Raw genomic sequence first — 25,423 nt, forward strand, 5'->3', positions numbered from 1 at the left:
GTACCAAAAGGCATTGTGTAATATTTATTTACGTGCCAAAACTATGAGGTAGTACAGTAACGTCTCGTTAAACCGTACCCGCTTAAACAGTAGTTTCGTTTTAAATGTGGCAAAGTTTAATCCCTGACTCGGCGGCCATTGAAGATAATGTGTTTTGTATCCGCATAAACCGTACCAGCTTATTGCATATGTATTGGTTAACTTGTACTGTTTCCACTTTTCGTGGCGCGAACACGGTGATGCATCGTCACTATCGGGCAGCCTGGCTCCAGCACAAGCCTCAGAGATCGGAACAATGGCCATGAAGCGTCCTGTGCGTTTGCGCACGAAGCCACATCAACATCATTTCGGCATTGTGCCAGAGAGCGTTGTGGCCTGACCTGGGAAACTTGGCCGCTCCAGTGGCAAAGGTAATTGGCGCCATCCATGAGGAGGGCGAGAAAGCAAATCTGCTTCCCTTGTACGACCTCCTAGACTGGTGCGGGCCCACGCTCGCCGATCCAGGAAGCCGCGCCCTTTCGCCCTTCCTCTCAACTCCTCTACCCTTGCTCTCTCTCGCAGCTGCCTCACCTACTGTCTGTGCGCGCCTGGCAGCCTGGCGCAAGCTTAGCCCGCTGCATGACGTTTCATGTTTCCTTATCTGCTGTTATCGGGAAGCTTGTGCTGCTGCGTGTTGACCGCGTGGGCAGTTTCGTCAGTTTTCTGGTCCTCGATAGCTGTGTGCTTGTGCTCCGCGATGTTTCACCCGTTTCACGATTTGCACTGCTTGTGCATCATGCAGTGGTGCACGAATACCTCAAAAACAAGCCCTGCAAGGTTGTTCCGGGTACCTAACCACAACAGGTGAGCGCACACACCAAAGGACATCAGAAGGCGCATGTACACGAACACAGCCCTGTCCATGTGTGCGCTCGATGAGCCTCCGGACGTAGTTGCGCCTTGATTGTGCTACACTTCTCTCTTAAAGGTAGAGAAAGCTGACAAATAGATGTTCCTCCTCATTGTCACCTGGTCTATGACTTGTGTTTTTTTGTGCCGTCTCATTATGCAACTTCAGTAACTTGCTTAGCTTTGCATTCACCCTCAGTGCTTTTTCTGTGTGTCACGTTCTACAAACATACCAACAGCTGAAAAATGACTGTTCGTGCTTGTGTATTACCTCAGTAATCGCCGATGGGAAAACTGTGCGAACAACCTTCATGTGTAGGCATGATACACTTTTTTTTCCTTCTTCTGGAAAGCGTGAGCATTGCAAGTGTCCTAAATGCAGATTTTTACAGTTCGTGTTTATTACACAAAGGAGCGCTGAGTAGGTACGACTTAGTGCCTTAAGTGATGCAATTTTACTGTTAAGTATTGCATTCGGGGTGAAAGAAAAGTCATGTTGTCTTATTTTACATGGTCTTTGAGGCATAGCCCTTTCTGCGAATGTTTTCTATGTGCTGCTGCAAAAGCTGACTACCTTCTGTTCCCCTTGCCACCGTTACTAAAGTTGTGGCCAAGTGTAAAATAATGTGATAATGTGTGTTTCAGTTTTTAGTACAATGTTATTTTTGTTCTGCCATGTCTTTCATTTTGTTCAGTAATAATGACCATGCTATGCATTTCAGATACCTTTGTGCAGGTTTATAAATAAGCTCTTGTTTTTTTGGATATGGCTGAATAAAGCAATCTTAGCATTTTATTATATTTTTACATATTTTGCAAGTCACTGTTTTTGCCATTACCAGTGAATTTTCCCTTTCTTTAGTTGTCATGACTATGCCGTACAAGTCATGCCGTTTTGTGCAATATGATGTATCAGAAGCTCTCTGTGCGCATATCAGAAGCTCTTCTATACTTTGGTCTTTAGGACATTATATAAAAATCTTTTGTGTGTACATGAAACAGCCTTTGCATTTTCTCGAGTTTTATATATTTTTTATTTCACTGTCTGAACTTTTGTATTGTTTAGTAATCATGTACATGCCATGCATTTTCCACCTTTGTTTATTTTCCGAGCATGTATCATACCAAGTTTTGCGAAAATATTTGTTTTCGGAAACGGAAGTCAATAAAACGAGGCCAAAGAACTGTTGCGTTGCAAGTGGAATTTATGTATGTTCTAGCATATGCTGGCATACTCAAAGTATGGACAAGACTGCGTGCGTGCTAACGCATAAACGTTGCCGTTGCCTGTCCACGTTAACGCCATGGACAGGCAAAAAGAAAGCAAAAGTAAAGGCGCACGGCGCATGGGGAAGGGTGGAGAGGGAGCGGAGAGGGTCATCATAATAAAAAAGAAAACACAAAGAGCGCTAGAGTCAGGAGGTGCCACGCATCTGCTGTTTCCGTTGCCAAGACAAAGCAAACAATCGTGTGCGCTGCCATTTTGCCAAAGTATCGCCCTCATGCTAGGGTCGTAACTGAAGGGGACCTTGGTGCTAGCGTCGAAAAAGCGTCTGCTCAAAAACAGCCAATGACAGCCATGCGAAGATTCACCCCTGGGTCATGGCGTCGTGCAAAGGACTCGCATCATACAGAAGCTCGGATAAAAAAGGCGCCGGGTGCTCATCATAAAAGAAAAATTAGACATCGTTCGTGCTATCTATCAAATGAAGAAGTCGACGCTTGCATGCGACAGGGATCTACTGTTGACTACAGTGCGTGACACTTGTAATGCGAAGAAGTTGCTCAGCAGTGCTGCTGCAACTGCAAAGAGATGTCTGCTATGAGGTTCGACTTTTCGCCATCGTTGCCTCTACTGTTGCCGAAGTGTCGACTAGCGACAGTGATGAGGACGACATGGAAAGAGACAGCACAGGCGATTCAGTTCAAGTTGAGCATTATGTCAGCCTCATGAATGCAATTGTCGCAACGAGAACAGCACCCTGCAATGAAAAAGGCGCCCTGCGAGTACTGCAGCGCTACCGCCCACTTGCACGGAGAACATGCAACACCAACGAGGAATCTGGTATGCAAGTGTTTGTTGAGAAGATGGAGCTGGCTGAAAAGCTGGCTCACAGCTTCAGTAAGTTTGAGGATGCAGTCGTCGCGGCATCCAACGAAAATAAAACTTTTGTTGTGTGAAGTGAATAAATACTACATGTTCTTTCCCCCTTTATTCACACTCTCTCAGAGTTCCATTTTTGACAAGCAAGTGGGTGATCTCATGCTACTACGGGTAAGAAGTACTGTCATTTACTACATACTTTTTCTGAGCTCCGGCCAACTACAGTTTAACGAGGTTTCACTGTACAACGTTTGTCATGACAAGTAAACTCATCATCGGCAGTTAGTCCTTTGGCTACCAAAGCGAGTGAACTGCCAGGCACTACAATGGGGACCATATTTCCATAGCCAGCAATTCACCAAGTGGTAGGCATGGTTGGCTTAAAAAGTTGGATGGTATGGCTGGCTATGTAGGCCATACTTCTTTAAAATGTCGATAGATGCTTTTACTATAGTACACTATAGCACAGGTTAGATTTCTTTATTTTTGTTGATATTTTTAAAATGCAGCTGGGGAGGTTTGTGCGGCGAATCATACGCAGCAAAGATGATCGGTACGGAGCACCCTGCTGCGCACATAATATTTGGTAGCCAATGGATTAACAGGCTAAAGGGGGCCTGCAACATCGTTTCTACAATTTTAAGAACACACAGAAGTGCAAGACCTTTCAATGAATAAATTCCTGCAGACATATTTTAGAAGGATCTAATAATATTGGAGACAAATAATGCGATATTTTCTGTAACTATTCTTCAACACAACCATTTCTTCTAAGCTGGGATTGCGCATCGCAAAGGTCGCATTATTTCTTCAATTCTCCACCCCCGCATCCTAGATATGCACGCCTATTAAGCATCGCTTCTTTAAGATTGGGCTGCAAACCTACATGCTGCAGCGCTTCGCAAACTGTAGGGAACATGAGCTTGGGTACATCCAGAGCATGTGAGCTATGTACATTAATGACTGCTGTTTTGTGTACGATTAAAGTGTTTGCCGGAGAAGGTGACTGCTGGTAGGGTCGAAACTATGGTGGCTACACACCTGGACTAAGTGACGCTGGGTGCGTCCGCAGCTGTTGTTTTGTGTGCTATTAAATTACTTGCCAGTGAAGGTGACCGGTAGCAGAATCTGAATTACGGTGGAAACACGCCCGGCCTACGTGAAGCAGTCTTCGTCCGCAGCTATTGTTTTGTGTGTGATCAAATTGATTGCAGGTGAAGGTGACCGCCGCCAGTGGAGTCTGAACTACAGCGAGATCCAGTGTGCGCGTGTGTGATCCATGTCTAGACGGCAAGAGGTGAATGCCGACGCCTCGAAAGGTTTAAAAAAATGCGCTGATCCGACACTTCACCAGCCTGCTTCGGGGATGATAAACGCCGAGCAACTCCCGGGCAAATAAGCTGCCGATATCACGCCCCGACACCGAACACCACCAGCCGCTGTGGAAGCCAGCCGTCGACGTCGAGGCGCTGACTTCTTACGGGCCGCATCGGTTGGGACGGACTGCCGGCGCATCTGGTTTACTGTACGCCACTTTTGGTTCTGTGAACTGTGGACTCTAAATATTTGCTTTCCTGATTACTGTTTAGAAATTAGTTTGAACTCATGTTAATTGTTCACATTGCTATTGCGCATAGTAGTTCAACATTGCTACACTTCTTTGAAATTGTCACTTTCATACTTTTTCTGTCTAACATATTCACATCCACTGCTTAATAATGCTAGCTTGTTTTGTTGCTGAGAAATCGCATTAAGTTACCACCCTTTGCTTGATTTCATCAGCCCTTTGTCGCGTTCACGACGGCAACTAGCAAAAGCCAGGCACCAGACTCCACCCCCTATGCCACTACTCGGGAGGAGCTAACGCATCAACTCCGAGTCGTGACATGGCGCTGATAGCAATTCTGTTTATTGCTCATGTCCTACTTTTCCTCTGTTTGAGGTGGTTCATTTAGGTCAGGTTAAGCTACTACTAGTAACCCTTCAGCACAGGTATCCGACAAAGGTGCTCAGGAAGGACAAAGGAGCTGTGACAGGTGGGGAATAATACTTAAGGAACCGCTATTTTCCATCTTAATAGAAATTGCAAGGGTGTGCAAGTAACTCATGATCATGAACTTCCCGAATGGATGATGTCTGGAGGCTTGGTGTATGATCTCGTGAGCGAGATGTAAAAAGAAGGTGTGCCTCAAACATAGCAGGAGAGAAAGCAAGCGAGTGACCTTTCATGCGAGATTGTAGGCCCGCTGCTGCACACAATGGAATCATATTAGGCTCGCGAACGTTGCGTTATTGCATTCACAAAGCGTTGCAGCACCTCTTTTGAGGGCCGTCATGCTACCAGTGGCCCTTTGGTACACGATTTATGTGTGGTGAATGGAGAAAGTCAAAGTGTTGAACAAGGCAGAAGGTGTGCCCATATGTACTTCGAGGCTCTAGCACCCTTCTCTGCCAAGAAGAGAAATGCAGCCGTCTATCAATAATTTAGACTCAACGATGACCACCAAACAGTCCGAATAATTGGGAGTACAAAATACTGAATTTGTAAGGAAATAAGTGACCTTATTCCACAAGATGCCCCCAAAAATATGTGCCGCTTTCCCGAATCGTCACTATCGGGTATGTCAATTTTGCGCGACTAGTACAAGAGGCATCAGCATCTACGAGCAACGGAATTGGCCCATTGCCAAGCACACTATCCTATTGCAGTGCAGAAATGCCACTGCCCGTTGGCATGAGGGGTGCCAGTGGCTTGACCGAAGTGTTCCGAAAGTGAGAGTATCTTCGAAAGTATTTGTCCAAGAATAAAGCCCAACGTTTTTCAACATGCACATACGGTTGCCTTTGGCCTAGGCAGTCTGCGGCTTTGATTTTAGAGCTATGCCTTTTATGCTATTCCTTTTAACACTTTTCACACTTCGTCAGTGGTCTGTGCACCGCTTAGCTCGCATTATCAATGGGATCAGCCGGCCATGAACAACGGATAACAACAGTTTGGGCATGGTCATTGACTGCTACATAGACTAGGGTCCTCTAGTTTTGGTTTCGAGGAGGCGCCGGCGACATATCCAAACGAAAACATTGCTGTTTTTGCTTGACTTGGTGGCCAAATTAAATTAACACACAGCCACACATTCGAAGGCTGAATTCTGCCGGAATGTGTACAAAGTTTTGGTTGTCGTTATACATTAAATCTATGGGGCCAGTGGCAGTGCCGTAGAGCTGTTTGAAAAAATTAAAGTGTTTTTGAATTATCGGTCACCGACTATATCAGTGTCAATATTTTTCTGTGGTGCTGAGGTCCGAATTGCACTGACAAGCAAAGCAAAAATTCATTTGTGAATGACTGCAGATAACAAACTAATAAGAACAATAATGAATTATACTGAACCTAGTAACCAATTATAAGCACATTGGAACTGGCACAGGCACACCACAACAGAACAGGCACACCCCAGGAGAAAAAAAAGAAAATGCTTAGAAAGTACACAGTACGGTAGAACATCGTTGATATGTTCCCGTTACGTAAGTTTTCCCTGCACCAACGTTCGCAATTGAGTAGACAACAAATGGCCCAAGAGAGTTACGCTCATTCTTGACCCGTTCATATTTCTACACCAAATTCCAGTACGTCGCCAAACTGCTATAGTATGATACGTTTTCCCGCCACTAGATCACATGTAAACAAGAAAATGCGCGAGGCACATGTGATCAAGAACAGTATATAGCTGCCCGCCGCGGCAGCTTCACTGCAATACACGCCCGCCCATCTCACGCGAAAACGCCAGCTGCACTCTGTTTCTCACTTCGGTACCAGAAAATCTTCTCCCAGGTCATCGCACGAGTCGTTTGAAGCTATCACTGCCGATCCTATTGTGGTAACTGGCATCTTCGCCTATCTGTTTCACAGCGCGTGGTGCCGTCGGAAGCATAGTGCGCACTTTTAATAGGTGATAACCGAAATGCACTGCCATTCCCTGCTGCGGACTGCGATCGTATACGTTCTCAGGCCACTGGATCCTATTGCAACAAGGCGCGCATGATATAAAACAGTATATAGCTTCCGGTCTCAAGTAAAAACGATGGCACGCAGTTTCTTATTCCGGTACCAGTACCTCTCCGCTTGGGTCTTGCACACCGCATTCACAGCTATCGCCGCCAAACTTAATGTGATAAGCATCTTCACCTGTTTTACAGCGCATGGTGTATAGTGCCATTGGTAGCGAACTGCATGCTTTTAGTAGGCGATAATCCTAACACGCCGCCGTACCCTGCTACAGGCGACGCATTGCAATGTGGGCATCACATTTTGCTTCGGTGGCATCCGGCTTCACCCACCAGCTCGATTTCTTTTCGGTTTCCCGTCGCCCTCTTAAAGGTTAAACCCCATGAGCGCGATTTTGTGCGCGCAGCAACATGCAACAGATTGGGCCGTCGCGTGAACAGATTGCTCGGTTCTGCAAATCTAGAATTCATCACTCGTCGCCCGGAAGTGCTATGAGCGACTAGCCAATAGCGCGAAGCCGGAACTGGATGTACATAACTCAAGTACTTCCGATTGTTGCACGGGACGAGCAAACGATTGAATTTTTATATGTTCAAGGATAGGAACCTACTGCAAGGCTTTCAGAAATATTTTATGCTGCTTTTTACAGTAAAACACATCAACTTAAGTTATAAAAAGCACGCGTCACGCTAGTTTCGGCACCTATATGGCTGCCCTCATACCGGCAACACTGGGGAGACATGGCTCGAAGTCTTCGCTCGCATGGGGTACGGCTTGTATTCGACGAGCGAACGCGACAGCCATCTCCATCGCGTCGTTTGTTGCTGTTGCGTGCAAGATCGCTTGCGTGGGGTTTATACTTAAAGCCCCATGCAATAGAAAAACATCAAAATACGTCTCGGGTCAACGGTGCACCACTAGCTCGACGCGCGTCAGCGTTTTGTGCCACAAAGATCTGCGCCACATTTTGCATTATGTCGATATGAACAAAAGTTGTCAATTTTACAGTGGAGCTTTTAGAAGCTCGCTCGGCTTCTCTTGATGTGCGCAGCTTTGCTTACCTGGGGAGGAGAGAGAGAGATGAGGGAGAGTGAAAGTAGAGCATAAAAATAGCATTGCGCAGCACAGCACAGCAACGCAGCAAGGGTGGGTGGAGCATAGCGGGGGAGAAGGAGCGGTGTGCATGTGAGCGAGGAACGCGGCCCAGATGGGTGCCCTCTCCTGTGGTGCGCAAGGCAGGGTGGTCAGGCGAGGGAGGAGAGGTTCTTCTCCGGCGACTGCTAGGGTGCCTCAGTGTCCCCCTCACCCGCTGCTCCGTACAGATTGGAGACAACCGTGGCACATTTACTACAGCGCCGGCCATGCGAATCACAGATGCCATAGTAGACGCCTTTGGCAGATGCCGTGGGGATGCGTTGCCGGTGCTCGTGTGTCTTGAGTGCGGGTTGGTACTACTTTACTGGCCTTCTCCTCGCTTCACTGGTCTCTGGTGTTTGCGATAGCTGTGCCATGCATAATTTTGTACAGTGATGCTGTATATGGCTAGTTTCCTGCGGATCGATGTCCATAGGCCAAAAACCGTGGGCCGATCCCGAAGACAGTGCAATAACGGACTGACGCGTGGCGGAGATGAAGCAAGCACTCCACCAACTTGCAAAAATAAGTTTAATATCTTGGATCGAAACACTAGTATTCGTACTAGATTATTAAACTGATAAGAACAGATAGTACACTTCGACCCTTGTCGGCCATGTCTGCGTTTGCACCGCCCTCTCTTTGTCGGCATTCCAAGCGCTTGCGTATCTTTTTTCCTTTCTTGCGCTCTCCCGTAGTGGCAGTTCCGTTGAAACGTCACGTGTGTCGTAGTTTCCTCTGGCTTCTCGGGGGCGTATACAAAGGTCACGGTAAAAGAGTTCGTACCTATGTTAAAAATTGTGTGTCACCTGTGTCATATGCTAAACAGCTTCGCTGGTCATCCACATTTAGGGTGAAATGGCTCATGAATTTTTATCTACTTCGAATTCTACATTTTCCCGGTTAGCATGTTTTTTTCGAGGCTTTTCCAAAACGTGTGAACAAGGTCCTACTGCAATGCCTGCTACTGTGCACTGTGTAAGTTCGCAGGAAGATGGGGGCTTGAGGTGGCCAACAGTAGCGAAACTAGGAATGTTGCTGTAGCCAATATTTTGTTAAAAGAACTTCTATGTCAAGGCCCTCAGTAGGACAATTATCTAACTGTAATAACATTCTACTGCCTAAAACATAGACAAATTATGTTTAAAATGAGCACTGATTTTATAAATTTCATTATGGAATACACTTACACCAGAATACCAACGATGCCTGTCCACGCATTCGGGCGAAAGCAAGAAGTGTTATTAGAGGTAGGTGAATACAAAAAAAATGTCTGAATACAAATAGTAAGTCTCAAATGTCGAGTAGTCCACCGCTGCTGCATACAGCAGGTGTAGTTGTAATTACGTACTATACCTGTACTCACAATTAAAAAAAGAACAAGCGTACTAACAGCGACAAGGCATCTGTCTTAAAGGAAGACATTGAAAAACTGAATCAGTTTAGATTGACAAAGTATTCTTGAACTCTGCTTTCACTGATTTCGTGGTAATAGGTTGATTATAGAAAAAGAATTGCGATCAAAGCTCGATGTCAATTTCATACTGAAAGCCCAGGGCCGGTAGGTCAGTGTAGCGTCACGAGTTCCAAACTTGTTGCACGTTTCTACTGTTGTGATTTTGGTATTGCGGAAGGTTTACTTTGTGGAAGGTTTAATTTACCAGCACAGATCAAATCATTTTTGACTTTAGTGTCCTTTTAAACACAATTACTAGCCATCATTGAAAACTGCAGGAATAACTTCTTAGCATCTTTAGAGTGCGGTTGAAAGCAAGCTTTCCAACAATTAATGGTTGATGTGTGGAATAAAGCATTACCGAACACTGTATAACTGTAACAACAAAAACAGAAAGTTGCAAGAAAAAGAAGGCCGCTGAAGGACTTGTGAGCCATAAACACATGTAAAAGGGTCAGTAGCAAGAAACACTTCTGGTGAGAGACAAAAATGCTACATGACTGGACTGCCTAAGACATTAAGTGACAAATTACGAGCAACACTCACAGGTTGTCATGCAGGCTTCAGCCGCGAAACCAGAAACAAAAGTTGCATTATCCATCTTGTTCCTGCTTTCCTTCGAAAGCTATTTCATTTCTGATATTTTCCAATACATTGTTTAGCAGATGAAGGACACTAAAAAGACTAACAGCATTGGTGAAATATCTGGTCAGGTACAAAAATTGGAAAATACAGAATAGTTCTTATCTGATTACGAATACAAATAGTGTGTAATATTCAATTCATATAGAAATATTTGCCTTACCTTAGTTTTTATTCAAAATTTAAACTGTTGCGTTACATTACATACGTGTGTATCACAATGATTTTCATGCTAACCACAAATTTTCCATGCTGTTTTTGTTGCTAGTAACGTTGACTTTGGCCTTCATTATAAGTTCGCTACAATGCTTTCCTTAAATGTATTATAGCAAGTCCTGCCTGTGGTGTGTAACTGTGAGACCTCCTTCAGCCGGTCCTTTTATGTATATCACTGCTGTTGTATCTATAATATAGATACCGATTTCTTGTTCACTATTATTAGAACAGTAGGTCTGACATACCAAAACTACAAATGGGCAATAAGAAGCCCTGTGGCAAAATGCTCTGGACTAATTATCCCTTTTTTTGTCCTCTGGTCTTAATTTGTTATAATGAAGTGAAAACGTTATATTGCATGCACCTGAACAAAAGTTGGGAGAAAAGAAATCTGACAAATTTTTGGCAATAAAAGGCTTTCTTACTGCCTAGCTAGTAAGTATATGTCGTAATCAGCATGCACTTTGCCTTGACTTCTTAAATTCACAATCATAATGATGCTAAATATGGCCACAGAAGACCATTTTCATGCCACCCAAGGCAGGTAGCATGCATCAGGCAGCAGGCTCCAAAAATGTCCATCATGCTCAGCATGATGGACATTTGTGAAATTTCTGAGACATTTATCAGCAGGTAAAATTTCACAAATTATGTATTAAGCATTGCTGACACATTTCTGAAATTACGTTTGTTTTTCTCAAAGTCTTATATTACCTGAAAAGTATGATTCCTACTAGAATCATTAGACCAGAAAGGGATGAGTTGTTTCTCTGCACCTAATCGTCAAGTTTGTGAGCATTTGTTCATTCTCCCTGAAATTCTTGTATGTTTCAAAATTGTCTAAATATTACGCTACGGCACAATGAGCTGACAGACACTAATTCAGGTTTTTATGATAGTGCTATTACTGCAAGAGAGGTTCACTGAACTACCTTTTGACATGCCAGCAACATGATCGCTGGTTTGAACTAAGGAAATATTGAGTAAGTGTAGATTTGATGAGGCAACTTACAGTTGGAGCACATCTCCATCGGGAGAGAGCTTTCGTTTCCCTGGAAAGAGAAGAAAGGAGCAAAGCTTTAAATAGCAACAGATTTATGACCTATAATTAACCATTTCTAGCTGGCTGAGTCAATTTCCAAACACAGTGATTGCACATTCCTAAATCAGGCTGAGAAGCTTAACCTTCTAAAATGACACAAAAGAGACACCCTTTCATAATAATTTTTGGTATGAACGGTCAGAATATGGGGGCTGCTTACTAAAACTGCATGTAATGTTACATATATGTAATGAAAGCATGTAATACTAATATTGCTTGTATCTTTGCAACCCTACTACACACATACCTTACTTTAGCATCGTCGTGTAGAGGAATGCTACCACTTGATGATGGATGTTGTGTGCACAGATGGTGCTGTTGTCATACCATGCACGACGCTATCAGAGCTAAATTTAGCCTCTCGCTTAGTGTTCAGTGAGGCACAGCTTGGCAGAGTGCTTGTCAATCCAAACCTCTGCTCATTAGGAGTAACAAAGTTTACAAATGTGCATTTTGTCACAGAATTGCACGGTTGCTCGGCTATGGCACCCCTGCATTCAACGCGTAGGGTGAAGAAATAGCTTGAAGAGACTCCGTGAGCAAGACAGAAATGCCAATCTTCACTCGCCCCATGCTGGGCCTACTATGAATAGGAAGTGAGCATGATGGCAAGATTAGGCAGTAGGACCTCCACGAGAGTTATAAGTTAGGCATGTAAGCTTTGTAATGCATGAGTAAATTAAGTGCGTTTGGTTATGCCATTTCTGTACCCTAGTAGCCACACAACCTCACAGCAGTTACAAGACACATATCAGGTTAGGTTTTTCTTCCAGCTGTGCACTGCTGTGGCTTACGAGCATAGGTTTTTCAATGTAACCATAGCTAGCGTGCTCATGCAACGGAAGTCTATTACTTCAAATAATATGCACAACATAACCTTGTACCATCTGTCACTGCTGCTTGTTCAGAGGTATGGACAAAAGTTAAAACTAATTTCCTTTTTTTTTGCCATTATAGCAAACAGCAGTGGTGGATAACAAATCAGCTCTTTCTGACAAACAGCTGTGCCTGGCACACTACACAGTGACACAGTTACACACTAATAATTCGTTCAAAGATGCCCCATAGATCGTTGTTAATGTCATGACACATAAAAAACAATACATTTGCCTTGCAAACAATACATGCTGTACGTGTTGGCACAAATGGTGAAAACGCATCCACAGCCAGGCTGGCAGAAAAAAATAAAGTAAAAGAACATGCCATGAAGAACTCTAGAGCAAATATGACATGTGGGTTGCCACGCTTCAGTCTGAATTGTGTATAAAAAATACCAGGCCTCAAATAGCGACCTATTCGAAGAAAGGCCAATCCTTTTGGTTTGCCCAATCGGGTGCTCTGTTTGTCGATAGCACAAACTCTTAAGAATTCACATGAATTCACCTTCTACAAGATGTGAAAGATCAGAGTGTAGCGATAACTCCACCCGATTGGGCAAGCCAAAAGGATTGGCCTTTACTCGAATAGATCGCTATTTGAGGCCAGATATATTTTTATACACAATTCAGTCTGAAGCGTGGCCACCCATATGTCATATTTGCTCTAGAGTTCTTCGTAGCATGTTCTTTTGCTTTCTTTCTTGAAGGTTTTCACATTGGCTACAGAAGCTTAACAGTAATATGACGTAACTTGGTATTTCATTTTAACGTCAAGTTCATTGTTCAAGTAATTAAAATGTCGTAGCTAAAGAAAACAAGGGGGCCAAAAATAATGTTGGCAGGAATTTTGCTTTGCCAAAATGCTGCAGTTTGTTTTCCTCAGGTATGAAATATTTTGCCGCTTGTTCTTTAGAAACAAAGCTTAACATGACAAATATCTGAGAGTGCAAAGCTTTACAACAGGATTCAAGGCATTTCAGTGACTGTTTTTCATGTGTAAAGCATTCAAACGTTTGCTGGCCAAGATTTAGACAAGTGGCAGGCACCAAAATCTGCCTAGGAATGACCAATTCGGGCCATTAACTCATTCCTTCTGTTTGAAGGAAGGCCAATCCTTTGGGCTTGCCCAATACAGCTTTGTTTACCAATTCCACAAGTTCTAAACAATTTGCCTTTTAACTCTTCTGTACTATTTAAAAGCTCAAGCTATAGCAACAACAGAATGTTTCCATTAAATTGTTTTGTGGTATCTGTACTTAAATAAGCACATAGCTGCAACATGCTATTCTACCCCACAAAAACAAGGTTCACCTTATGCAACCACTACATGCACTCTATGTAAGCATGTGCAAATAGTAATTTTGGAGAGACCAGATTGAGGAGTGCCAGAAGCGAATGTAATATTGAATACTTCTTAAATCACTTTAGAATGGTGAGCAGCCATTGTCACCATTACTAATGTAATACAATATTCACATCTTAGTATATTCCAAGTTTGGCAAGCTTCTGTTGTTAAATCGCACGCTATGAAAAATCCAACTCCCCGAGCGCATCATGCTCCACTAGAAAACTGCTCATGCTTGACATGTCTGCTATGGCCACTGGGATTAAGGTTGTGACATATTAGCTTTATGCCTCGCTGCGTACAGTTGGCGATACGAAATATTTTAAAAGCTACTTTAAAAATGCTCATACTTATGTATGGTAACTATTTGGTTCGTTGACTGAATCAAAGAGGGCAATACTCCATTTGTTCCCTACATTATAGCAAAGCAGACTCTTCGCAGACAATGAAAGTGCATGGCGGCATCAAGGAAAGAATGTATTTATTTGTGGCTAGTTAGCACACTGCGGGGGGTAATTTTACGGCTGAATGCACCAAGGGCAATTGATGAGGACAATGGTTACCTGACCCTGAAAGGTCACAAGGTTACCCGACGCATCTTGAATTCAAAGCTGAAACGCAAGGTCACAGGAGCGAATTCAAAGAAAAAACTGTTGCTCCAATATTGTCACGTGGTGGTGACGTTGAAGAACACAGTAGTAATACTGTGAAAGACAAAACTAACTTTTATTGGGCGAACCTGTGCCCACAAAAACAGGATACACTTATAACACAACGATAGCGGCGAACACGGTCGGCGATCGTCGAAAATCTGATCAGCGGGTCAAGCGCGTCCGCTTTTATACAGCAGTCGTCGAATGTTCCAGACTAATCGTTCGGACCCGCGTGCCTTCCACAAAGTTCTACACCATTCGCGTCAGGTGATGAAATCAGATAACATAAGGTTCGGCGACAACAGACAGCGGATAGAAGCATCGATAACTTTCCAGAAACTTCGGATACATGCAGGCGCGTCCCACGCTGTGCAATTACATTTGTTAGGCAGCTAAACGTGGTTGCCCGATAAAGATAAGTACACGTGTCAATATCCTAGCATGCCAGAGAAGTTTATCCCAACAATACTGACTGACTGATTGATTGATTGATTGAGCGAATGATTGATGGAGTTTTATATCCCAAAACAATGCTGGCAACAGCATCACTGCTATGAAAAAATTCACTTTTCGCAGACTTGGCCTGGACCTGATAATTCCTGTTATTCTTCCTTTTGGAGCTTCAACTTCTGGCTTCGGTGTCTGCACACCGCCATCCAGGGTTTCCATATCAATTTCCTTATGCTTTCTTTGCCTCCCTGTTAGTTGGCTGCCCTGCAGTGTTCCAGAGACCCCTCAAAACTCTCGTCCACATTCTTGTCTCAAGTGAAGACTGGCCATTATTTCCTTTTCTTTCCTGCATAATACATATTCTGAGAAAACCGGGGCTGTTGCGACTTGGCGACACTGAGCAGCAATTCTCCAGGCTTTGGTTGCAGCTATTGTTTAGGATTGTTCAGAACTGAAAGCGCTAAAATGAGATGCCATTCAATCAAACTACCATCCCGGTATTGGTGCAGCTGCCGCTGCTGGGTCAGTCAGTAATTCAGCAGATATCTGAGATAAAGAGAAGTTCAATAGACTTAACCCCTTCAGTGTCAGGTTTTTTTTGCAGGTGACACACCTCCAGCATTGTTTTTTTTCTTGGATATTATAAAATGAACACAAGAGTTTATTTTCGGTTGCGCAGAAATAAAAAAAATTGCACGGATAATGGCAAGTGATCTCTTGGTGTGGTCTGCACATTGCCAACATACAAATGGAATGTCGAAAGGAACACGGTGGGACAGAAAAGCCGAAACGTACCGGTTGGCAGTGACGCCGAGACGGTTAAGCGAACGTATCAAAATAAGAATACAGTTGACGTCCATTAAATCGACCTTGACGGGACTGACGAAATTAATACAATTATCCGGTGCGCTGAATATATATATATATATATATATATGTATATACATATATATATATAAAAGGCACAACAAACTTCCGATTCATTTTGGCAGTATTTGACCGATTTTAACATGGCCCCAAGTCGAATGCCTGCCCGCCTCCTTTATGTCTAAAGTACAAAACTAACAGAGAAACGATATTAAAGCTCTAAGTACAAATCTAATGCACACCCAATTTTTGTGGCAAGAAAAGTGGGCAATATTTGTTGCACAATGGTGACCAGTAGACAGTAGACAGGCCAGTAAGCAATGGTTACCAGTAGAACAAGTGGGGTATCGTGCAAAAGGTACTCCGGTATGCAGACGATTACTCGATTCTCGTTCAAGGAAGCGAGTGCTCTCAGCCGAGAGTAAACTACTTTTGAAGCTTTTCAAGGAGCAAGGAATGGGGTTGACGTTCACATGCGAAATGGTGAGAGAATCAAGATTATGTGTGCTGGAAGTACCAGCCCAGATCTAAAAAGGCAATCCTGGACTTCCGTTCCAACCACTCGAAGTTGGTCAAGAATGGTACTGCTCCGTCTAGCATAATGAACGCTCTGCTGAAGTCGTGCATCCACAAAGTAGGTGACAGCTTGTCAGGGCAAGTAGCCAGGCTGTCATATCAGTGTTGGGAAAAATATTGCTCAGAGGTTTAAAGAAGCAGAAAGTAGACGACGGAACATGCATAACTGGGGGGACCAAAACTAACAAGTTGGCCGCCATGCCGTACATCCATGGCTTGTCGCATAGGCTGAAAAAGAGCTTTGCACTAAGGCGAAGAACAAGCTCAGTGGCATTTGTTCGGCTGTACGCAGGCGTAGTGAGACATTGAGCAGCAGTACTACAGATGCAAGCAATCTGCCCAGCTGTAGTGTTAACCATGCAAATAAATTTGTTTCTTGCTCAACTTCAGTAGCGTATTCTGTGCCTTTATGTGGGCATATATATATGCTGGCCAAGCTGGCAGGTGTCTCAACACGAGGCTGAAATAACACTTGAATTCTACAAAGGGGTCTACGCACAAGCATTTCGCAATGCATACAAGAAACTGTAAGCCGCATGAGATGTGTACATCTGTTTGAAAATCAACATTCTCATGTAAGCACAATGATCTATTGACAAAAGAGGTTGCAGAAGACCACGAGATAAAGAAAAAGGGGAAGGGGTGTATCAGCCACACCTCTATAGCACTTCATCACACCTCTATAGCACTTCATGGTACTGAAGTGGCTTTTCTGGATTCAAGTCAACACTTCTTGTGCCTTTGCTTTTGCCCTAGTGGTTCGTGTTCTGAATTAGCAATGCTGATAATGTTTGCTCACACAGATCGCCAAAGCACATAAACCTGTTAAAGAGACACTAAAGAAAAATATTAAGTCAGTCTTAAGTGACAGATTAATGCTCGAGAACGTCTGAGATATTATTGTGAACAAAGCTTTAGTAATCGAGAAATTGAGGTAAATGCCGGACACAATTTGAGACTTCACCAGAACATTTAAGTACAAGCCCGATGAAGTAGAAACTCATTATGATTCTGTCACTAGTATTCAACCACTCAAAATAAAAATTATTGCATAGCATTACAAGACTGAAGAAATCCTACTTGTCAACTATCCGATTATTAGAAATTACTTTTTGACGTTGCCCTCGACAACGATGTGGGTGGTCGAAAGGTTTCGTTTTTGCTCAACTCTGCGCCGCCCGCACTTTCAAGTTTCAGTAGTTTCATTATCAGCTAGGGATGTGCAGGTTTTGCTGGTTCATGAAACTTGCACAGACTGCAAGTAGCAGAGAATGAGGCCCATTGCGACGAGTGTCGAAGATTATGTTTATGATACGATGCACCCTTTCCCTTCCTTTTTCACAGTGGAAGCTTTGTCTTGGCTTGGTTTCTGGCCGGGCTTTCATGTTTTGCACAAGAGACTAACGCCGGCTGTCAGGTGACGTTTTGCTCACCGATTACAGTAAAGGGCAGTGATGACATATGCAATGTTATAACTCTCCCATCAGGGGCACGCAATTAAATTGCACTAGAGGTATCGGACCCTTAAGACATGATTTTCTGTTAACGTGCATTCTCCTGACATGAAACAAGTGTTGCGAGGTTTCGGGAATGACAATTTAACAGTCCACGCTGACTTAATGTTTGCCTTTATTGTCCCTGTAATTGAATAGTGCATTATTTTAATGAACTTTTGATTTACTTCATTTTCTTGACTTGGTCATTTCGTATGTGCCACTCAGTAAATGTATGCAGATTCTTGGCCAATCCTGTGGGTATGTGACGCAAGAGGTGACAAGACAACATTCATGGTGCTCGTCCTAGCTAACCCTGCTTAACCTCTCTAAAACCAAAGTAATGTAATTTCCTGATCAGTCCTCCTTAAAGGGACACTAAAGCAAAACAATAAATCAGTTTAGACTAATGAAGCATTGTTTGAGAACCCTGCAGACAGTCATTTCAAAAAAATAGTTTGATTATTAGATCAGAAAATGAAGGTCCAAGTATCAGTATTTGAATTTCGCGCCGAAACCCCAGCACCGGTACATCAGTGTGACGTCATGTATTCCGAAGTATGTTTTCGCATTTGGGCCGCGTTGGCTGAATAAAGGTTCCCGAAACTTTCCATGTTTAATATTTGGTTCCTCTAGAACACAATGCAGTCAATCTGTACCGCTATATATATTTAGTAGGCCCTAGAAGATGCCATTAATATCCAAGAAGTCACAGCCCCCAGGTGCGGGAACTTAAGTAGGCATCGCCACCCGTATTTTGTTCTTGCGCTTTTTCTGGCTTGCCAAATGTCTTATCATTGTAAGAGTGGTGTTTTTGGTGTTGTAGAACGGTCATTTACTGATGCAGAAGAAATCATTTTGAACTTTAGTGTCCCTTTAATACCTACCTTATAGTATATAGATAGTAATCCTGCTGAATATACCACCACTTAGAAATATGTTAGAATTCATTTCAAGTGCGACTTAACATGGAACCATTACATTCATATTATTTTGTCAACTAACCACTCACCCAGTATGCTTGAGCAGACCATAAGACAGGCACCTATGCCCTTGCTTAAACTCGCATACATTACACTTACTCGCCCCAAAACAGAATATGCTTCTGTACTTCGAGACCCAACCGCACATACCTAATCAAATGACATCGAATTACTTCAAAATCATGCTGCCTCATCTTTACAAATTCCTTGTGCTACTCTAGTGTAGCATTTTAACTCGATAGCGTTAAAGGACCTGCGTCACAAAGAATCCAGCATCAGCGTCCCGCGTTGACGGCCTTCGTACGAAAAATCATTCCAAACCATGCATATCCAACCAAGCAGGCCCTTCGTGTATTGCACAGAAGTTACTGAACTAAGTGGATCTTTCGAAGTAAAATGCACCAGAAAAATTGGAAAGTACAACTTACACACGACCTACAGACATGATAGCGTCAGATTGTAATATGAATCTATGAGAAAACTTAACTCTGTTATGCCGAAACTCAAACAAGCCCTTTTTCCAGCATTTTTACGAATCAGAGTGGCATGCCCAGTTTCTTGCAACACCTCCGAATGGCGCTACCTTCAGTGCACTGCGGCCCATGCAAGAGGCCATGTTTCTACTAGAACGCTTGCCTTCATGTATAGTGTTTGCTGCCAGCGTTTTCCTGTAGACATTACGATTATACAAGGTGCAGTTGCCAGGAAGCATGATAAGCAGTCATGGATCTTTGAATGCTATCGCATTTCACTCTTAAAGGCGAAGCTTGAGCGTCATCAAAATGTTTAAAAACAATGTTCCGAGTTGTACCTTCACCGAAGCACCGTGAAGTCACTCACCCAAGTGAGTGATTTCTTTCACAAATTACACAATCTTACATCTCTGCTCGACAACTTTTAACGCGAGAGCATTAAGGGCCCCGCGTTGCAGAAAATCTGGTATCTGTATCAGCGGAGTTGTTGGTGAGTAAAAATTTCCGTACATATTTAAGTATGTGTATATGCCACGCCTTGCTGTATGACATGTGGGATAAGTGGGTTCTACCGCCACAACATTCTGTCACTAAAATTGCTCATACCTTGTCTTACATTCTTGACAAGGTTATTCCTTGGAATATTGAAAACAGCCCACAAACGAGTGTCATGAAACAAAACTCCAACAGAGCGTGTCTTTTATGTTTAATCTTCTCAGACTTAAATATTAAAAGTGCAAAGTAATAACAGGAACCTGAAAATGATGCAACCTTTTGGGCACAGCTGTGCACTTCCTCCAGAATCGGCACACAGACGAGGCCACGTTTGTACCAGAAAGCACGCCTTTGTGCACAGCTTTCGCTACCAGCGTTTCTCAGTAAACATTACAGTTACATAAGCTGCAGTTGCCAGGAAGGGTGAGCAGCAGTCAGGGATCTTTGAATGCTATCACATTCTACTCTTAAAGGCATAAGCATCGTCCAAGTTATTTAAACTACCTTCCAGTGTCTTTCTGCGCCGTGATTATTCATGTCAGGTCAGACGAATCACTTGTTGCATGTCTTTCGCCCGCTCATCCACACCTCAAACCACAAGTGAATGGAATAATGTATCATCAAACATTGCAACTGAACATGACTTTACTAAATATAAGGACTATTACACAGCCTTGTCATTTAGTACTGAGCCCATGATATGCATGAATATTTTGGTCATACTTGCATGTGTATTTATTTATGTTGCTATAGTGCTTTTGCCTGTACTATCTTATCATAATTATATCTCCATATATTACCCTGCAGCTTCGTTTTGCTGTAGCGCTTATATCCTATAATCATCTGGCTATCTTGTTTTATTTATAAACCATTCCTTTAGTGTATGTCCCCCCTATGTAATACCCTCCCACAAGGGCCTCCAGGGGTATTCTGAATAAACAAAAATCACAAGAGAGGGAAGTCGTTACCCATGCGGTACAAAACAAACATTGCACGAGATTACACACTGCATATGATGACGCAAACAGAATTTTACGAATATCTGTTAGTTGTGAAGCATTTAACTAACCACTAAAGCTTCGTTTCAGGGATTACAATATGTGCACTGAACCTGCATATATTTCTTTAGGTATAAATGGACGAAGTGGTATACGTGGACAAGAATGTTTGGGGATCTGCGAAAACTGAGCAGAACAGCCAGTCTAGAACGATGTGATCAAAACTAACTAAGTGATTGCCCCATGAAATCTCCTTTACATTTCCTTTTTATACTTTTCAATTCCTGTTCCCCCATTCACTTCCCTGTCACATCTGTAACATGCAATTTAACGTTTCACAGAATGGTTATTTTTTGGCTGCGCTAGAACTTTTCAAATGAAGTTTGAATTATAATTTGGCTTTATCCTTTCGATTCTTGGCCAATGCACCACAGTGGATATGAGTGATGGGTTGAAAGAATAACAATGTGTAGCCAAATGTTGCAACTTGTATTTCTCACAGTTCGTTTTTGTCATTATTCTTCCTGTATATGTTTATAAGCAACATTTATCTGCATCAAAATTGGCAGAGCATAGACCTATGAGAAAGCGTACAGGTCATTACTTTTTATAAATGCTAGAAACAGGGAATTGGTGGAAAAAAAAGGATTCCTTTTTTGTTGAAAATTGCAGCAGTGGCAGGAATTAAAATTTGTGCAGTAATTAAATAAGTTGATCGACTGATTTCAGTAAATTACTTTCTAATTATTATTGTTAGTGCAAGACCAAAATTGCAGGCATGAAACTGCTCAGTGCTTAAAGGGGCCCTTGAACACTTTTCAATCTACCATCTCTCTGTTGCACGTTACGTAGACGTTATGGTGGAGATGCTTCTAGCCTAGGTCAAAGCAGTGATATCAAAATATTTAACATATTAAACACAAACGAATCACTACATCATTGCCAACCGTCTCATCACCCAGTGGTGCTACCAGAACCCTCACTGACATAACACGCTGCTCCGTGATCGGTTAAGAACCAAGTTGGGGATAACCACCGTATTGCAGCAAAAATGTTACAAATTAAGAATTGATGTTATATTTTTGTTTGCTGTCGTCTTTATATTGACGCAAATATATAGGGCAGTAAACAAATCCCTACAACCACAAAACTAGGTAGGGTTGCTGGCCGTTCTTCCGCATCTGATATGGTGGCATACCACTGGCCCCCGAGGACAAAAGCTTCTCGCTTTTGTACGCTTGTGAGCAGCCTTGTAGCCTCGTTTTGCATTTTCTCGTAGTACAGGTTTCTAACCTCGGCGCATTGTTGATGCCTCATTCATTTTGCTGTTTGTGGTGCTGCGCTGAACTAAAGCTGAACTGAAGACGTTGCGCAGTCCCAAAGTTGCTCGACCAGCGTCATCAGCACACTGGACTAACCCAAATCACTTCTGCTGTGTAGGTGCATAGGGCTCTTAACATTGGCAATGAGGTGTTACGTCTATGGGTGAGAGAAATGGGCTCAGAAGACACCGCAAAATTCGAGTTGTGGCCGTGCATTTTTTCTTGTATTTTGAAATTTCTTGGCCTTTAATAGCTTCAGACTGCATACCCCTACCCGTGCAATTCTCCTTGCACGGATAGGGGTATGCGGGGTATGTATAGGGCCTCTACAGCCATCCATCTGCGCAATCCATGATTGAAAAATAGTTGTTTGAAAAGTGTTCGAGGGCCCCTTAGAGCTATGTCTATTCACCTCACAAAGCCTGAGCACCATTCTACAAAGAAAAACTAACATGTTCCCATTTATGTCTGGCCATATAGAGCATATTGGTATGAAGAAAACAGCTAAATAATAATTGAGAAAATATTAATTAGTACTGATTACTTAATTAGTAATTTATTTGCTGAACTATAAACAACTGAAAATTCTCTCCAGCAGATCAAAAACACTAGTATAGGCTCTACACAAGGAATCCAGCATTTAAATCGGAGCCTTCAGGAATCCCAATTAGCACAATGTCGACACTCAGTTCATTCGGAAATTTGCATTCAAGGGGTACTAAAAGGCAACTCTAAACAGCAGAACTGAGAAAGTATTGTTACCACCACTTCTTAGTTGAAAAAATTTGAATTACCGAAGAAAAATTTTACTTTATTGAACTGCGCCCAAGAATCCAAGAGTCGGTATGTCAGTATGGTGCTGTGCATTTCAAGGTGTTATTGGTGAAGCCACTGTAGCGCAAATTAAACAAATGCCCAGAGTGCACGAGCACCCGTGGTGTCTGGTCTGATGTCCTTTACATTTGTTTTATTTGTGTTGCAATCTCTTCAAGTGTCAACCAGCTTTCCAAAGAACTATTTATTTTTAAGGCTATATTGTTTTTCCCCTGGGTTAGTATAATATAAAGGCTCCAAATTAGCTTGAGTTACAAAGCGTTCTGTTGCATGTGGCCCACTGTAGTGCAGAAATAGCTTTCGAAGCTTTTCCAAGCTGAATCCTTGGTTCTATTAGAATGAAACCTGCATTTCCTTTACTAACAGGCAAATAACCAGGCTTGAGTGGATGCTCCTAAAACCTATGATGCTGCAGCAAGTTCAAGCAGCTTGTCACATGTCTATCGATTCTCAAATAACCAGAAGCAACCCCCAACAGTTTGATTTATTGACAATTCATGAGAAATACCTTTGCTATGTTGCCCAAGGCTGCACTTGCATTTCTCTTATTTATCTTTTCTCATTAAGATGCACAAAATATTAATTTCTCACTCTAGAGATGAAATTTTAACCAGAAATGAGTCATCGAGACGTAATGAAGTGTTCTTGTTGCAGGTGCCTAATAGCTTGTTGGTGCAGTGAAAGAATTACGCAGGAAAGTTCATGTGCAAGCTTTGACTATGTACAGTATGACACTATGCTAATTGGACCATGGCTTAAAATAGTTGCATGATATGAAGGATGGCACAAACTTGTCCAGTGCTCCTTGCACGTGTTTCTCTGTGCGAGTTTTTAGAAATTAGCTTTGGCCACACAACACTGTCCATGTTTGTGTAAACAAATCGTTAACACTGATCTACTTTCCTAACTGCAATTGCATGCTCAGAAAGTCATTCAGACACACTTAAGAGCAAAGAGATGCCCCAAGAATGCCCACAATGTCGTAACAGATCATCTGTAATAGCGGTGCAATAAATAGAGTAAACGAAACAACAATGCTGAACTCAAAGCAACTGACGGAACTGTGCCCACTGATGCACATTGACACCTTTCGCCTCGTACTTTCTGGTGTTACAGCGTTCTCCAACTTTCTTATAAAAGGTATTCGGATGCTTTTTTAGTAACGATTCCTTACAATAAAGAATCAACGACCTGAAACTCATCTGCTTAAATGGGCACTGTAAGGTCGCTCTGATTGTTCGTGTTCTTAAGTGTCACGAATCGGCCACGTGCTTTGTGTATAGAGAGGGGGTTCACTTCCCCCCCATGTCAGCCGGACGACAGTTGCTGTGTTATGTGGGGTCACAGGCACCGCGCGGTGTTGGGTGACGCGTCGCGGCAGGTGCCAGGAGGGCGAGTGCCGATTCCGGGAAGTCGGTATTGTGCGCACGGTGTTGGCAGTCCGCCGACGGTCACACGAGTCCACACAGACCAGCCTTGAAAGGGACCGCTGTACAAGGCATTGTGGGTGTGGCTCCCGAGTGCCTGACTAATTGGAGGCGCCGCTGAGGTTAAGAAGGGCTTAGCAACTTTGACCCCGTGCCGCATGCAGTGAGCATGGACCTAATCTTCTACGCGTCCGGAACGAAATCGCCAGCCTTGTTGTTGGGTGCGACTGCTTGTGTGGTGTCGAAGGCCAGCTTACAGTGCACGCTGTAGGAATGCGGTGCACACGTAAAGAGTGCATTCGGAAGATGGCGTCTTGGAAACACGCACTCGGAGAACTTTGTCTTGTCGACAATAAGTTTGAAGGACAAGAAGGGCCATCAGTCTCCCACGCGGACAAACTTTGAGTACGGCCGCACTACGTGGTATCGATGCTCCTGCTTCCGAGCCAGTTGCGGCCCAGAGACGCCCTTGGGATTTGAGGCGGCCTAGCGATAACTTGTTCGGGCCTGGCGTGTTTTGCTGAGCCCGTCACTAACTACGAAGAAATGAGAGGGCATCGGAGTTTTAGGGAAGAAGGAAAAGAGCTTTGTTTTCCAATATGTTTATTTTGAAGAGTAAGCCCATCCCTGTGGGTTGTGGCTTAACAAACGGTTGACTCTGATTGGCAACTGAACCTGTGGGACGGGCCAACGGCCCTACCGCCTTTTTTTTTTCTTTGTGTAATTGGGCTAGAAATATCGGGACGACATGCTGTCCCTCAGACTTGGCTGAAATCAGGATTACTGATAGATCAGTGAGGCTCCGTACCATGTACGTTAGACTTGGCTGAGATCAGGATTGCTGATAGATCAGTGAGCCTCCGTGCTATGTACGTTAAAACGAGTCTGGGCTCTAACAGTCATTGAGACAGTCGAAGAGTGAGACTTTGTTTCTCAATTGTTCAAATTTGTAATGTATTTGTTTTACCTGCCATGTATATAGAAAAGTTTACGTATAAATATTTATTGTACATGTTGATCTCATCGCTTCCTGCCTGCGTTTGATCAACAACTGCCGATCATCGTCCGAGAAGCTTCAAGT

At 43.2% G+C, this 25,423-nt stretch overlaps 1 protein-coding gene and 1 pseudogene across 4 annotated transcripts in view; both read right to left on the bottom strand.

Annotated features, from left to right (window-relative positions):
- Window positions 1-25,423, bottom strand: part of LOC142564552 (calcineurin subunit B type 2) — a 51,400-nt gene that overhangs the window by 19,656 nt on the left and 6,321 nt on the right. For 2 of the 4 annotated variants that reach the window (XM_075675580.1, XM_075675583.1), the window contains exon 2: window positions 11,459-11,498. In XM_075675580.1, coding sequence (XP_075531695.1) covers window positions 11,459-11,498 — 40 coding nt within the window. Of the gene's footprint in view, window positions 1-10,134; window positions 10,273-11,458; window positions 11,499-25,423 lie in introns of all 4 variants that reach the window. The other 2 variants (XM_075675582.1, XM_075675581.1) reach the window with 2 other exon arrangements.
- LOC142565097 (U2 spliceosomal RNA) lies at window positions 8,574-8,750 on the bottom strand (annotated as a pseudogene).

Source organism: Dermacentor variabilis, chromosome 11 (genome assembly GCF_050947875.1).
Source record: "Dermacentor variabilis isolate Ectoservices chromosome 11, ASM5094787v1, whole genome shotgun sequence".
Taxonomy (NCBI): Eukaryota; Metazoa; Arthropoda; class Arachnida; order Ixodida; family Ixodidae; genus Dermacentor; species Dermacentor variabilis.